At 56.9% G+C, this 14,526-nt stretch overlaps 1 protein-coding gene across 1 annotated transcript in view; it reads right to left on the minus strand.

Moving 5' to 3' along the window:
- Nucleotides 1-14,526, minus strand: part of MYH7B (myosin heavy chain 7B) — a gene marked incomplete at its 5' end in the record, with an annotated part of 28,211 nt that overhangs the window by 1,120 nt on the left and 12,565 nt on the right. Inside the window, 25 exons of the mRNA XM_084271766.1 lie at nucleotides 9-113; nucleotides 419-589; nucleotides 740-865; nucleotides 978-1,181; nucleotides 1,274-1,466; nucleotides 1,586-1,701; nucleotides 2,006-2,130; nucleotides 2,507-2,856; nucleotides 3,064-3,260; nucleotides 3,494-3,612; nucleotides 4,064-4,190; nucleotides 4,589-4,978; nucleotides 6,097-6,187; nucleotides 6,736-6,881; nucleotides 7,202-7,378; nucleotides 7,739-7,981; nucleotides 8,539-8,794; nucleotides 9,217-9,353; nucleotides 9,523-9,646; nucleotides 10,236-10,353; nucleotides 10,819-10,906; nucleotides 12,407-12,483; nucleotides 12,969-13,101; nucleotides 13,189-13,368; nucleotides 14,055-14,225. Coding sequence (XP_084127892.1) covers nucleotides 9-113; nucleotides 419-589; nucleotides 740-865; nucleotides 978-1,181; nucleotides 1,274-1,466; nucleotides 1,586-1,701; nucleotides 2,006-2,130; nucleotides 2,507-2,856; nucleotides 3,064-3,260; nucleotides 3,494-3,612; nucleotides 4,064-4,190; nucleotides 4,589-4,978; nucleotides 6,097-6,187; nucleotides 6,736-6,881; nucleotides 7,202-7,378; nucleotides 7,739-7,981; nucleotides 8,539-8,794; nucleotides 9,217-9,353; nucleotides 9,523-9,646; nucleotides 10,236-10,353; nucleotides 10,819-10,906; nucleotides 12,407-12,483; nucleotides 12,969-13,101; nucleotides 13,189-13,368; nucleotides 14,055-14,225 — 4,164 coding nt within the window. The remainder of the gene's footprint in view (nucleotides 1-8; nucleotides 114-418; nucleotides 590-739; nucleotides 866-977; nucleotides 1,182-1,273; nucleotides 1,467-1,585; nucleotides 1,702-2,005; nucleotides 2,131-2,506; nucleotides 2,857-3,063; nucleotides 3,261-3,493; nucleotides 3,613-4,063; nucleotides 4,191-4,588; nucleotides 4,979-6,096; nucleotides 6,188-6,735; nucleotides 6,882-7,201; nucleotides 7,379-7,738; nucleotides 7,982-8,538; nucleotides 8,795-9,216; nucleotides 9,354-9,522; nucleotides 9,647-10,235; nucleotides 10,354-10,818; nucleotides 10,907-12,406; nucleotides 12,484-12,968; nucleotides 13,102-13,188; nucleotides 13,369-14,054; nucleotides 14,226-14,526) is intronic.

Consider the following 14,526-nt stretch of genomic DNA (forward strand, 5'->3'; position numbering starts at 1 on the left):
TGCTGTACCTGGTAGCTCAGCTCCTTGATCCTCCGTTCGTACTTGCGGATGCCCTTCTGGGCTTCAGCCATCTTCTTCTGCTCCGTGTCCAGCTCTCCCTCCAGCTCCCGCACCTGCATGTGGACAGAGCCCAGCTCAGCACGCTGCTCCCTAGTGCCAGCACCAGCCCCAGCTGAGGGCAAGTCACTTTCCCCAGGTCCAAGCAGCCATAGCCAAGACTAAGCCACTCCAAGAAAGGGCATGGAGCTGGCCCCAGGCTCACAGGTCCTCAGGGACTGCTCCTGGCTGCCCACAGAGCGATGGGGCAGTGCCAGCGCTCTGCAGAGCCGGGTGCCACAGGATCTGGGGCCATGCTGGGGCCATGCCAGGCCAGCTGCTCCTATGGGGCACAGTTGGTGGTCTGCCCCTGCCACCTCACCCTAGCCTCCAGCTTCTGGATCTGCTTCTTGCCACCCTTGAGAGCAATCTGCTCTGCTTCATCCAGGCGCATCTGCAGGTCCTTGATGGTCTGTTCCATGTTCTTCTTCATCCGCTCCAGGTGCGCGCTTGTGTCCTGCTCCTTCTTCAGCTCCTCTGCCATCATGGCAGCCTGCAAGGCCAAGACCCAGAGGCGTCACCACAAGGCCAGGCAGCTCAAAGGAGAAGCTCTGAGAACTCCCCTCTCCTCCCAGCCACCGGCCTTGTGGGGTGCTGGGCACCCTCCCCAAACCACACGGCCCCTTCCCCACTGTGCTCTTACATCCGTGATCGCCTTCTTGGCCTTCTCCTCGGCGTTGCGGCACTCCTGCACCGCATCCTCCACCTCGCTGCTCAGCTGGGAGATGTCGGTCTCCAGCTTCTTCTTCTGGTTGATCAGGCCCGTGTTCTGCAGAGAGAGCAGGGCAGTGCCACGGGGACTGGCCAGCCACTGCAGCCAGCGGCCCCAGGGCCAGGCTGCTGCTGCTCCAGTGTCCCCCCGGGACCCGGTGGTGCCTCACCTGGGAGTGGAGCAGGTTGACCCTCTCTGTGGCCTCCAGCAGCTCCTGCTCCGCCAGCTTCCTGCTCCTCTCCGCCTGCTCCAGCGCCGCCCGCAGCTCCTCCACCTCCGCCAGCAGCAGGTTGTTGCGGCGCTCCAGGGCTGCCGCCTGCTCCTTCAGGTCGTCGTTGTGGCGTTGGGTGTCATCCAACTCGATTTGCAGGTCCTGCCAGACACCACAGGGTCAGCGGGGACAGGAAGGGGCTGGGGGTGGCAGCGGGGACAGCACCCAGCCAGTCCCACCCCCGGCCACCCAACCTTGATCTGGGCCTGGAGCTGGCGGCCCAGTTTCTGGAACTCAGCGGCCTGGCGATTGGCGTGGCTCAGCTGGATCTCCATCTCGTTCAGATCTCCCTCCATCTTCTTCCTCAGCCGGACGGCTTCGTTCTTGGCCCGGGCCTCTGCATCCAGCGTGGCCTGCATGGAGTCCATGGCACGCTGGTGGTTGCGCCTGTGGGAGGGGTTGATGCCTCAGGAGATGCCCAGCCTTGGGCAGAGGTGGCAGGACCATGGTATCAGCTCTGCTCCTGCCACCATGACCCAGCCTGTCCCCTCCACACCCACACTCACCTCAGGTTCTCAAATTCCTCGTCCTTCTCTGCCAGTTTTCTGTCCACATCGGCCTTGATCTGGTTCAGCTCCAGCTGGATGCGCAGCGTCTTGCTCTCCTCATGCTCCAGGGCTCCCTAGAAACACCAGCAGCCATGAGAAGGTGGCCCCCAGGCAGGATGTCCTCAGCCACCCACAGCCTGGCCTGGCCTTGTCCCCCAGCCCAGAGCTATGGGCAGGTGGAGCCACCCCAGTGCCTTGCTGTGCTGCATGACCCGCCATGAGAAGGGTGCTGGGGGTGCCAGCCCAGCTCAGGACTATCACCCTGCCAGCAGAGCCTGAGCTGGAGCTCCAGGAGCACCCAACCAGAGCTGCAGGGTGGGCCAGTGGCTCCTGAAGGCAGCGGGCACATGCAACCATCAGTGGGAAACAAGGACCCACCTCAGCCTCCTCCAGAGCTGCTTGGATATCACTCTTCTCACTCTCCAGGGCTTTCTTCAGCTTCTCCAGCTCGTGGATGGTTTTGCCGCTCATACTGATCTGGTCGGTCAGATCAGCAATCTCCTCTGGCAGGGATGAAGGGTGTTCGGTCAGGAATGAGTTTGGGGGCCAGCCCCATGCAAGTGACTTCCCCATCCCCCTGCCCAGGCTCAGCTGATGACCCCAAAGCCCCTTGGAGAGTAGCTTGTGGACATTGCTGGGCCCTGCTGTGCTCCCCTTGCTCCCCACCAAGAGGGCAGGACACACGCTGCTTCCTGGCTGGGCTGCTCCATCCCTCCAGGGAGGAAACGGGCCAGGCTTGGCTGAGCAGCAAGGTCTGCTCCTTGCCTACAAGGGACCCCCCATCCCACCTCGTGGCTGAGGACAGGGGATCCAGAGGCCGCCCATGAGAGCAGGGCCCTGGGCACACAGTCCAAGGGGAGAGCTTGAGCCTGGTCCTACCCTGTAGGTTCTTGTTCTCCCTCTTGAGGGTCTCCAGGTTGTCCAGGGACTCCTCGTAGGCGTTCTTGAGCTTGAAGAGCTCCGTGCTCAGGCTGCGCGACTCCTTCTGCGACGCCTCCAGCTCCGCCTGGGTCTCCTCGTATTTCTGCTTCCACTCAGCCAGGATCCTGTCGAAGTTGCGCTGCTTCTTGTCCAGGGCAGCACAGGCTGAGTTGGCACGTTCCAGGTCCACCGAGAGGTCCTCGATCTCCGTCTGCAGCCGGTGCTTGGTCTTCTCCAGCGAGGAGCACTTGGCGTGGGCGGCCTCCACCGCCTCCTCTGCCTCCTGCAGCCGGATGGCCAGCTTCTTCCTGCCCACAGCAGCCAGGGGTGAGTGCTCCCAGCCCAAGCCTCATCCCACCCCGCTGCTCAGAGGCAACTGCTCTGAGCTCTGGGCCACAGCCTGCCCCAACAGCCTCAAATCTGGGCAGGAGGGTGCAGTCCTACTGCTGGGAAAGCCCCATCCTTGAACAGAAACTTGCCACCTGCAAGGAACAGACTCCTGCTATGGGACTTACTTGGCTTCCTCCAGCTCCTCTGTCCTCTGGATGGCATCCGTCTCATACTTGGTTCTCCACTGCGCCACTTCTGCATTAGCCTTGGACAAGGTCCTCTGGAGCTCGCTCTTGGCCTCCACCTCCTCCTCATACTGTTCCCGCAGCAGGTCGCAGTCGTGCCGGGAGGCTTGCAGGGCGTGGGCCAGGGCGTTCTTGCTCTGAGAAGGGGAGAGCTCATGAGAGGAGCAGCTGGCCCCAGGCTCTGGCACACTGGCCATGGCACAGACTGGGGGCAGCAGGAGGGGACTTCCGTTTTTCCCAGGCTAACAGCTGGTCTTGGGGTCTGGGGTGTGGCTGTCTCCCCCCTCCCCAGTCCAAGAAGCTGGGCCACAGTGTCTCATTCCCCGAGACCTGTGTCACTTGGAGATCAGCCATGCCGTAGAAGCCTCACCTTGGTCTCTTCCTCCAGCTGCCTCTTGAGTTCCTCAATGTTCTGTGTGAATGAGGTCTTGCCACGGCTCAGCTGGTTGATGAAGGACTCCTTCTCCTCCAGCAGCCGACTAAGCTCCCCTGGGTTCAAAGAGAGCCATAACTTTGGGGCTGAAGGGCTGCAATTTGCATTAGCCTGCACCCCCCAGTGCCTGTGTCCTTCAGCTGCATGGAGACCTCCAGCAATCCCAGCTGCATCCCCAAGCTGGGGCCCATGGGCCGAGCAGCAGCTAAAGCCAAAGCGGGCCAGCTAGGAACCCCTCCTCCTGATGCCTTAGGTCACAGCACCTCCCCCAGCACAACTAGCATCACCACAGAGGTCCTCTTCCTTGCCAAGCCATACAGCACTTCTGCAAGGCCTGACTGCCCACTCCCCTCCAGATGGAGACCCTGCTGGGTTATTTGGGCTTTTCCCCACCACAGGAGCAGCAGGACAGTCTGGCTGGCTGAACCATGGCTCCCCCACTCAGATGCTCTAGCACAAGACCAGCCCCAGGACAGCCACGTGTCCCCAGCAGCTGCCCCCACCTACCATTCTCTGTCTGCAGCCTGCCCCTCTGCGTGCTCACGTCGTTCAGCTGCCGCTGCAGCTCGTCCACCTTGGACTTGGCTTCGTTCAGTTGGTCCTCATAGGTGCGGCAGAGCTTCTCAGCACTGGCCTGCGGGCACCAAGCAAAGCCCACGTGAGACCCAGCTCTGCCTGGGGAGCACCTCTAACCCCAGGAGGGGCTCAGTGACTGCAGCACCACGGGACCTCACTGCCCTGCTCAGCTGATCCCATGTGTGCACAAGGCAGAGAGCAGGAGCCCAGCAGAGCCCTTGTGCCGCTGCGAAGCGAGCGGCGGCTCTCTGCAGCCAGTCCACTCAGAAATGTCTTCCCACATCCTCCAGGCTTGACTAGGACAAGCAGAGCCTCCCACAAGCACTACCATAGCAAAAAAGAGGGGCTTGGCCATGGAGAGGAGCTATCTAGGACAACATCTAGGAGATGGCTGTGTGGACTGCGCCGATGTTCACAGCTGAGATGAGCCCACCCTGTAAGGGAACCAGCGCCCACCTTGTTCTTGGTGAGGTACTCTATGTTGGAGGACAGGTCGTCCACCTCCATCTTCATCTCGCTCTTCTCCTTCTCCAGCTTCTGCTTGACGCGCTGCAGGTTGTCGATCTGCTCGCTGAGCTCCGCCACGCTGTCCGCGTGCTTCTTGCGCAGGGCGGCCGCCGTGGACTCGTGCTGCAGGGTGGCCTCCTCCAGGTCCCGCCGCAGCTTGAGGAACTCCGCTTCCCGCTTCTTGTTCATCTCCAGCTGTGTGGCCGTGGCCCCACCGGCCTCCTCCAGCCTCTCGCTCAGCTCCTCCAGCTCCCGCGACACCTCTGCCCGCTGCTTCTCCACCTTGGCTCTGGCGGCGCGCTCCGCCTCCAGCTCCTCCTCCAGCTCCTCGATGCGGGCCTGGCAGAGACAGAAGTGCAGATGCTCCAAGCTCCAGCATCTTTGCTCTCCACAATGGAGCAGGGTGTCTCCTCTGATGCTGGGGAGCAACAAGCCACCCGTCTGGAGCAAGTGTTTGGGCTGGGCTGGGATTCTGGGGGGCAGGCATGCCATGTGTGCCTTGGCAGCTGCAGAGCTCCTGCTCTCCTCTACACCCTGCCATCAGGAGCCAGGTTGATTCCAGCTTGTTTTTAGTGAGACCTCCATGCAAACAGCCTGAAGCTCTGTGTCCAGTTCTGGACTCCTCACCATAAGAAGGACATTGAGGTCCTCGAGCCCTCCAGAAGGTCCCCTTCCAGAGAAGGGTAACCAGGCTGGAGAAGGGGCTGGAGGGCAAATCCTATGAGGAGCAGCTGAGGGAACTGGGGGTGTTCAGCCTGGAGAAGAGGAGGCTGAGGGGAGACCTTATCACCACCTACACTGACCTGACAGGAGGGTGCAGAGAGGTGGGCGATGGTCTCTTCAGTCAGGGGACAGGAGATGGGACAAGGGGAAATGGGCTCAAGCTGTGCCAGGGCAGGGTCAGATCAGATGGGAGGGAAAAGTTCTTCCCTGAAAGAGTTGTGGGGCTGTGGCACAGGCTGCCCAGGGAGGGGGCTGAGTCACCTTCCCTGGGTGTGTTTAAAAAAAGGGTAGATGAGGTGCTCAGGGATGTGGTTTAGCACAGGACAGGAACAGTTGGACTTGATGATCTTAAAGGTCTTTTCTAACCAGGTGAGTCTGTCATTCTGTGAAGCTGGGGCCCTATCTCAGATAGGACAAAGCCCAACATACTAGATTTGGGTCTTCAGGGTTTGAGGACTGGATTTAAGTCTGGACAAAGAACTAACTACATCCCAGACACTGTTCCTCCTGCTGTTGCTAGTATTCCCCTCAATAGTTCACCCTTTAATGCTCAGCACCACGCCTTGGCAGAGGGCTTTGCTTCTGCTAGTGATGCAAGATTTCCTCAAACACTTTTCTGCCCAGAAGATGCCCCTGTGCTCAGAGAGGGACTGGCCCATGCAGATTCCCCAGCACATGGCATCTGATGGGAATTTAGGACTCCTGGGCTGTGAAAACAGTTATTCCCACCATACCTGGAGCTCCTTGATCTTCTTCTGCAGCTGGGCCTCAGTCACTTGCCCATCTTCAATCCTTGAATTTAGCTGACTCATTTCAAAGTCCTTCCTGTACAGAGGGAAGGCAGCACCTTGGTCAGACAACACTGTCCTGCTAAGTCCCTCTGGTCTCTGAAGCCAGAAGAAGGATGTTCTCTGTGCTGTACCACACAGGTCCAGAGGACAAACAGACCCCCACAGGAAAGGGGTAAGAAGCAGCGTGTGGACTGCTCTGAGGGAGGGCTGGAATGGCCAAACTGGCTCTGAGGTTTTCCCCTAGGTGTTATTCTCCAGTTCCCAACACGAACGGGACGTGAGTGATGAAACCTGTATGTGTAGCTGAGGCCCCAGCTCCACATTAGGATCCTGCCAGGCAAGTCTCTCCTCTCCAACCCCATGAACACAGGGAGCTCTACAGTGCCCTGATCTATTGTCTGTGCAGCTGAGGAGCACCTCAGCATCTCCACACAGAGAAAACCAAACCCCCATTTTGCCCAGGCTGATCACACCAGCAGCACTCAAAGCCACATCCCCGCAGAGGCCACCACACCTCCAGCTCAGAGGTGGGGGTGGCCTGGCAGAGGAAACACGCAGCCCAGGCACATGTCACATGCTCACTTTTTGAGCTTCTCTTCCAGCTGCTGTTTGTCATTCTCCAGATCCATTACAGACTCTTGGGTCAACTTCAGGTCTCCTTCAAGCTTCCTTTTTGCTCTTTCCAGGTCCATGCGGACTTTCTTTTCTTGTTCAAGGGAGCTTTCCAGCTGAAGAATGAAGGGAGACAGGGTAGGGAGGGGAAGGACCCTCTGTAGCCCCAACCTCCTGGAACTTCACCCATCCCTGAGAGCCAGAGCTGTTTTCTATTGGTCTCCAGTCCCATTCCCTCAGCCCAGGACTGCTCTCCATGACAGACCACCTTTTGGTTCAGGGGCAACTTGTTAATGAGGTTATTTATCAACTGCCCTTATTAAATAGGGATCTGATAACAATCCCACCCTCCAGACCCCACCAAGGGACAGACTTTGGGCTCTCCTGGAGGTGCAGCTCAAATCTCTCTCTTCACAGTCACTGGTCTATGACTCACATCATCCACTTGCTGCTCCAGTTTGACTTTGGCTTTGGTCAGTGTGTTGACCTTGTCTTCCTCAGCCTGCAGGTCATCCAGGGCCTGCTGGTGTGCCTCTTGCAGTGCTTTCTTCTCTTTGGTCAGCTTGGCAATGATCTCATCCAGAGCAGCCATCTCTTCAATCAGGTTTTTAACCTAGATGGGTGAGGTCAGAAATTGAGTGCACCTTCTCAGAGAGGGGGGAGTGCAAAGCTCCCCCAGTACGGCAGCTTGACCCATGAAAGGCCAGAGCCCATGATCAACAGCAGCTTGGCAACACAGCAGCAGCAGACAGACAGCCCCTCACCCCATGGCCAGGCAGGTCCCACCAGATGGCTTCTCAGTGCCCCCAGTCACTTGCACTGGGGCACCAGAGGGGTTTCCCCTCTCCCACACCTCTTGGCATTCTGTGCTGCCCCAGCTCCCACACCCCAGCAGCTTTGTCCCTCACAGTGCCCCCACAAGCACTGAGGCCCCAGGGCAATGAGGCTGCAGCCTGCAAGGAGGGTGAGTTACCTTGTTCTCTGTGGCATGCTTCTCCTTCTCCACCTTGGCCAGCGTGATCTCCAGGTCATCAATGTCCTTCTTCAGCTCTGCACACTCATCCTCCAGCTTGCGTTTCTTGGCAGTGAGGTCTGAATTCATCTCCTCCTCATCCTCCAGTCGCTCTGTCAGCTCCTTCACCTTGGCTTCCAGCTGGATCTTGGACTTGATCAGCAGGTCACAGCGTTCCTCTGCATCTGCCAGGTTGTCTTGCTCCTGGGACAGGCACAGGAGAGCCAGCGCTCATCCACTGCCCCAAGAGCATACCAGCAGGGGCTCAGCCATGCTGGCCTGGCCCAGAGCTGAAGCTTTCCTTGTGGAAGGGTCAGAGCAAGCCCAAGGTGCTCAGGTGTACCAAAAAACCCAGCCCCAGGCATTGCCCATTTTCAAGATCTGTGGGACAACCACTAACCATGGCCAAAGAACTAACAGCAACTAACTCTTTCCAGAAGGAAACTCTGGACTGACACCTCCTGACATAGAAACAGCACAGATAAGCCACAATTTGGTGAGCAAACATTGCCATCCCTTGTGAGGACATCACTCTTTCCAGAGCCAGGGGAACATGAATCCCCAAGGCAGCCCTGAGGTGGAAAGTCTGAGACATTGCTTCAGGTTTACACCAAGACTCATGTTACATTTCAAACAGATTTTGGCAATGAAAGGGGTCTCAGAACTGCAAGACACTGAAGGAGGCATCTAGGATGCTCTGGTCCTTCTCTGACCCATGGACCCTGCACTATCTTTACACTGCCAGAGGGTGAGGCACTCACTGCTTGCAGCTGGAGAGCCAGGTCGTTCTTCTCCTGGATCATGGAGACCTGCTTCTCTTCCAGCTCCTTCCTCTTAGCTTCAGACTTCTCCAGAGCCTCCTTCAGCTTCTGGAACTCCTCCTTCAGGTTGGACATTTCCTTCTCAGTCTGAGCAGACTTGAGTAGAGGCTTGATCTTGAAGAACAGCTTCATCCAGGACCAGTTCTTGACAGCATTGAAGGCCCGGATGTTCCACTGGATGGTATAGAGGGCTTCCCTGGAGGGACACAAGCACAGCATCATCATGAGTGTAGATTCCTCACATCCTGTCCTCTTGCAGGCCTGGACATGGCTCTATTCTCCATCAGCTGGACAGAGGGCAGGATGCTGAATGAGTGGCACATTGTCTGCAGGCAGTAATGGCCCCGGTGAGATGGGTGGGGTGGTCTGGCTTTCAGGTCTCTTCACTCCACATCCCTCTGAATCTTCCAGTGGAAACCACAGGCTCTCCTCACCTAGCTACACTGACCCTCCCTACCAAGCCCATGCCAGACCTCTTACAGGGCTGCCTCCATCCCTTTGGGACAGGGCTGTACCCAACCACTGCCAGCCACAGGGAAGCCCCACAGGTCAAACCCATGAAATGTGCAGAAGGAGCATGGACATGGAGTTCTGCCCCTTCCACCCCCACAACTTTACCTCCTGCTGATGATCTTCTGATACTCAATGCGCATGAGGTGTCCACGGATTCTAGCCTGCAGCATGGTCAGGATCTTGGCCAGGCGCTCATCTCGCATCTCTTCCAGTAAGCCCAGCAAACCAGCCTTGAAAAACACCTGCAGGCAAGAGAGTGAGAGCAGAGTCAGCAGCAGAGAGGACAGAAAGCTTGGGGCAAACAACAGGTTGTGGCCAGGCAAAGAGCAAGCTGGGCATGGAGAGCAGACTGGCTGCAGAGAAACAAGAGGGGCAGTGTCTCCATCCCAGGGACCAGCTGCCTGGTCTCACCTTGGTATGACCAAACTTGTACTGGGAGTGGTCCAGTTCCAGGGAGCTCAGCAGCTTCTCTGTGGCCTTTCTGCTGTCCACAAACTTGTCATCTGGAATGGCTGCTGGATTCAGGATACGGTAGCTGCAGGCACAAAGCAGAGGGAGGACATGTAAGAGAACCCCAGCGCGGAGCTGATGGCTCCATCATCATCCTTGCACACCAGTCATGCCAGTTATCCCTGGAAGCACATCACTGCAGCACAGGCTGGAGCTCCAGGGTGCAGTATGGGCTTTTCTGCAGAGCAGACACCAACCCTGCAATATCTTCATCCCTGAACACAAAGATGACTGTGCAGGAGGAGGCCACCACCCTCACCATGCCTGGTCAAACCCAGGCCAAGCAGGGTGGATGAGGAACAGTAGGGATCCCAAGGGAAACTGGAGCCAGGATTGGAGGATCTAAGCCTCAGCACCATTTGCCTGCACCAGCCTTGCACTGAGCATCTCAAACATCCCCAGCCTTGCTGTCCTACCACGTCTGGCACCATAATGTCTGTGCCTGGCACCACAGAGCCAGCAGCAGTATCCCAAATGCTACATGCACTGGCCATACTTGTGGTGGTTCAGATGAGCCCTGCTCAAGCTGGGGAGCAGGTCAGCACCAGGGGAAGTCAGACTTCCCTCAGAACATGGGGTGGGGGGTTCTGGGGAAGGAAGGAGGTTGGAGTTACCGCTGCTTGAAGTCTGCATAGAGGATCCTGTTGGGGAATCCCTTTCGGCAGATGCGGATACCTTCAAGCACACCGTTACACCGCAGCTGGTGCAGCACCAGGAAGGCATCCATGGCTCCTATGGGCAGGAACAATGACAGAGCAGACACTGAGCCCAGAAGGACAGGAGAAATACAACTGCAATACAGGTCTGAACTCTAGAAACAGCCCGTGGGTTTGAACATTGTTAAACTGGTGTCACATTGGCCTATAGGCCTGTGCTGAGCAGCAGTGCTGCAGCCTGGGCCTCTGATGGTGGAAATCAGCCTGAAGGACTCATCCATGCCTGCTGTTCTACACAAGAGCAAGGCACCCCCACCATCAACACACAGCCAGAATGGGAGCCTGGTAAACTCATTCTTCCCAGTGGATGAGCCTGACATGGGTCACGGGTTCCCACCCTGAGATGGGGCCAGGTCTCCGAGACAACAGAACTGCTGCAAGGGGAGGGCTGTGAGAAGATGTGTGCAAGAGTCTCTCCCAGCTCCCACAAGTGGATGTCACCCAAGGGAGCTGCCAGGGTGCTGTCTCAGGCCAGGCTTACCTGGGGTCTTTGTCTCATTGGGGATGATGCAGCGGACGAAGTGGGGCTGAGTGGAGCGCAGGTTGGTCATCAGCTTGTTCAGGTTCTCCTGTAGGGCAGACATGGGGGATGAGGCGTGAGGGGATAGCTCTGCTCCCCTGCAGCACTCCTCTCCAGCCCCTCCCCTCCACAGGCAGGGAGAGAGCAGACCCTGCAAGCCCCTTAGCACTCCTCACAGGAGAGGAGGAATTGCCTCCTGCTTGGTTGCTCTCTGTGCTGTCCCTCCAGCAGGACAGCCCCAGCCCTGCAGCAGGACAGCCCCAGCCCTCCAGCAGGACCTCTGCCTTCTGCCAGGCTGGGACCAAAGGCCAAGGGGATGGGGCCAAATGGCACCTGCAAGTTTTACTAGCCAGGTGCTCCCAGGTAAAGAAAGTTCTGCTGCTGGGGAGGGCCAGGAACACAGGACTGAGCATATCCCTAGCACGTAGCTCTGCTGTTGCCCCCCAGCCTTGCAGTCAGCACCCTGTAAATCCAGTGCTGGCATCCACATTGGCTGCAATCCTCATGTCATCAGGTTTTCCCTGCACCTCCACAGTGCTGACCAGGCCCTTCGGCCGAGACAGAGAGCCCTGCTGATCCAGCCTGGGCCTCCTTTTCTCTACAAGGCAGGGCTCAAACCAAGACATGGCCTTGCCTGTTCTTGTGGGAAAGGAATCTGCACCCTTGATCTTTCCAGGCTGCTTTCTCCTCCTTGTACAGGCTCAGCCTGTCCAGAACCAGCCTGGGGAAGGGAATGCCTTCCCACAGCTCCACATCATCATGGGGCAACTTCTTGCCACAGACAGGTTTCCCCAAGGCCGGTGACTTGTCCAGGAGGCAGCAAGTCACACATCTCCCTGAACGGGGGCTCTGACACAAGCGTTGCCCTCTTTGAGCACCCTGTCATCACAAAGCTGTCAGGGCAGGACACAGCTTTGGGCTCACACACCCCTCTCTGCTGTTTTCCAGTTGCTTAAGCTCTGCAGGTGTCAAATAACTCCTGTGGTGAGGATGGGGAACGGGAGTGCTTGTTATCCTGAGCTGTAAAATAGCTCAGGTCACCTCCCTGGACAGGAGAGCAGAGACCTGCCAGCTCAAAGACCTGTAAGATCCTCCTCCATTTTCTTCTGCCCAAAGGCTGTCCTTCCCGCCGGCAAGAATGAGGAGAGAAGTAGCACAGACTTAAAGTGATGTTCATGTAATACATCAGCTAAACATCACTACAAGTCTTAACTGCCGCTCTCTCAGAGGCGCAGGAGCCGCGAGCAGCACAAGCATCACGCGGGCAGCAACAGCACAAGGCCCGTCTCAAAGGGAGACAGCGCTCTCCCAGGCCTGGGGCCTCCTGTCCTTCCCTAGCAGCACGGGGACAGGGATGGGACTCTGCCAGGCACAGGCCACCTGCCCAGGGACAAGAGGCTGTTAGGAGCTTTTGGCTAGTGGTCCTTCAGGAGCCCTGATGGTCCTTCATGTGCAAGATACCCCAGAGCCCTGGCAGGGAAGTGGGCCTGATCCTGGGACACTCTGAGCATCCTCCCCTCATGGCCTTGGATGAGGGGCTGGCTCTTACCTTGTGCAGCTGCGACACTGTTTGGAAAGAAGCCGCCTTTTTACGTTTCTCCTTGGTCCCTGGCTTGTGAGGTTCCTCTGTTGGGTTGAAATATTGATTAATTACATCAGCAAAGCATATTCTCACCTCGGAGGGCTCAGGAGCACCCCCAAACACCCCTGAAACACCCAGAGACCCTGCTCTCTGTAAAGCAGAGAGGGTAGTGCCTTGCTGCAGAGCTAAGCTGCACACCACCAAAAGCATCTCCTACAGCCTCCAACTCTGGGTGTTGCTCCTCAGCTCTCAGTAACAGCAGACCCCATCATAGGGCCACCCACACAGCTCTACAGCACCCCAAAAGCTCAGCTGGGTCCTAACACCCACCTACAGTCCCTAGGTGAGGATTGCACATCCAGAGTACCCACATACCCTGGTCAGAGAGGTCTTTAGGGGTCAGTGTATGCATTCTCTCTGTCCAGGCTGCTCGGTACAGGAATGCTGCACCAACAGCTGGGCATGGGAGTGAGGAGGCTTTACTGCAAAGGGAGTGAGAGACCAAAAGAGGGATGAGGTTGTTCCTCACCTGAACTAGAGCCCACGTAGTTCTCATAGAGGGAAGCCAGGAGCTTGTTTTGGGATTTTTGGAAAACAGACACCACTGTTTCATTCAGGGGGTCCTTGTTCTTGTCCAGCCACCCAATGATGTTGTATGGCACCTGTTGCCAGAGGAAAGGGGTAAAGGTAAGGACAGCCCTGTGAGGGGGAAGGTGTGGATGCTGTGGAGGAGCTGACAGGGGACGTACCACACCAGCGTAGTGCACCAGCTCGAAGTGGGCCTCGTACTTCCGCTTTTTATCTGGCCGGGGCTTCTGGAAGTTGGGGGACTTCCCAATGTGGTTGTCATACAGCTTGGCTTTGAATGACATGTCAGAGGCTTTTGGAAACATGCACTCCTCTTCGAGGATGGACAGGATTCCCAGTGGCTGCGGGGAGAATGTGGTATGAAGAGGTCTGAGCTCAGTGTTGCCATATCCCATTTCAGAATGGGGACTGTGCCAGTGAGCAAGGGGAGGCAAGGTGTCACTGGGGAGGCCTCATCCTCATTCAGGCAGACAGTGCAAGATATTGACCACTGGGCAAGCTATCACTGGTGTATTCCAGGCTGCATCTGACCTCCAGCCAGTCAGGGTAGGACCTGCCAGGCCTGCAAAACATGAGGCTATCCCTGGTCCTTCACAATTTTGGGAAGGGAAGATCCTCCCCAGTACCTAGACAGGTTTGCTCCTTTCTACCCCTGCCCAAAAAGGTGAGTTTCCTCCATGCAATGTTGGTAATCTTTTATGTAAGCTACTCTGAATCAGCAAGTACTCAAGTGAGTCACTGAGGGTCAGCAAGTGGGTAAGAAAAAGGGGGCAGGGATTACCAGGTTTTGTGGCTCACTGGGTGGGTAGGAAGAGAACTTCCGTGGTTTCATAAAGTCAAAACTTGTGTTAAAAAAGACTCAGTGAGCTGGAGGCTGAGTTTTAAGTGTGGGGAAATCCAAGTTGGGCACTGACACTGACTGGGGAGAGAATAATTTCACCTCTGGTTACAGAGCACCTCTCACTGTTCCAGTCTTTGCAAGCAAGCTGCCTATCAGAAGTACCATGTGCCCTGACTTGCCCTTTACCTTCTCAATCAGGTCGATGCAAGCCTGCAGGTCGAGGCCAAAGTCAATGAAGACCCACTCGATGCCTTCCTTCTTGTATTCTTCTTGCTCCAGGACAAACATGTGGTGGTTGAAGAACTGTTGCAGCTTCTCATTGGTGAAGTTGATGCACAGCTGCTCAAAGCTGTTGAACTGCAAGAACAACCCAAACCTGTGTTAGAAGGAGGAGCTGTGGCTGTGAAGGGATTCACTCTCCTGCTTTGGGTGTGAACAGTGATCTCTGCTAGCCTCAGCTGGATTCCTACCAGAGCAGGTAGCCAGGGATCGCTGGAGACATACCCACAGGAATGTCAGAACAGCCCTTGTGAGCTGCCTGGTTGCTCCAGGTAAATTAATTCAGACAGAGCTCTTTTTCTTCTTAAGGCCAGCAGTTTCTTGGAGGAGACTGAGCTGCCTAGCTACAACATTCCCCCAAAACACATCACAGGGGGCC

The sequence above is a fragment of the Gallinula chloropus genome (genome assembly GCF_964237585.1).
Source record: "Gallinula chloropus genome assembly, chromosome: 16".
Classification (NCBI taxonomy): Eukaryota; Metazoa; Chordata; class Aves; order Gruiformes; family Rallidae; genus Gallinula; species Gallinula chloropus.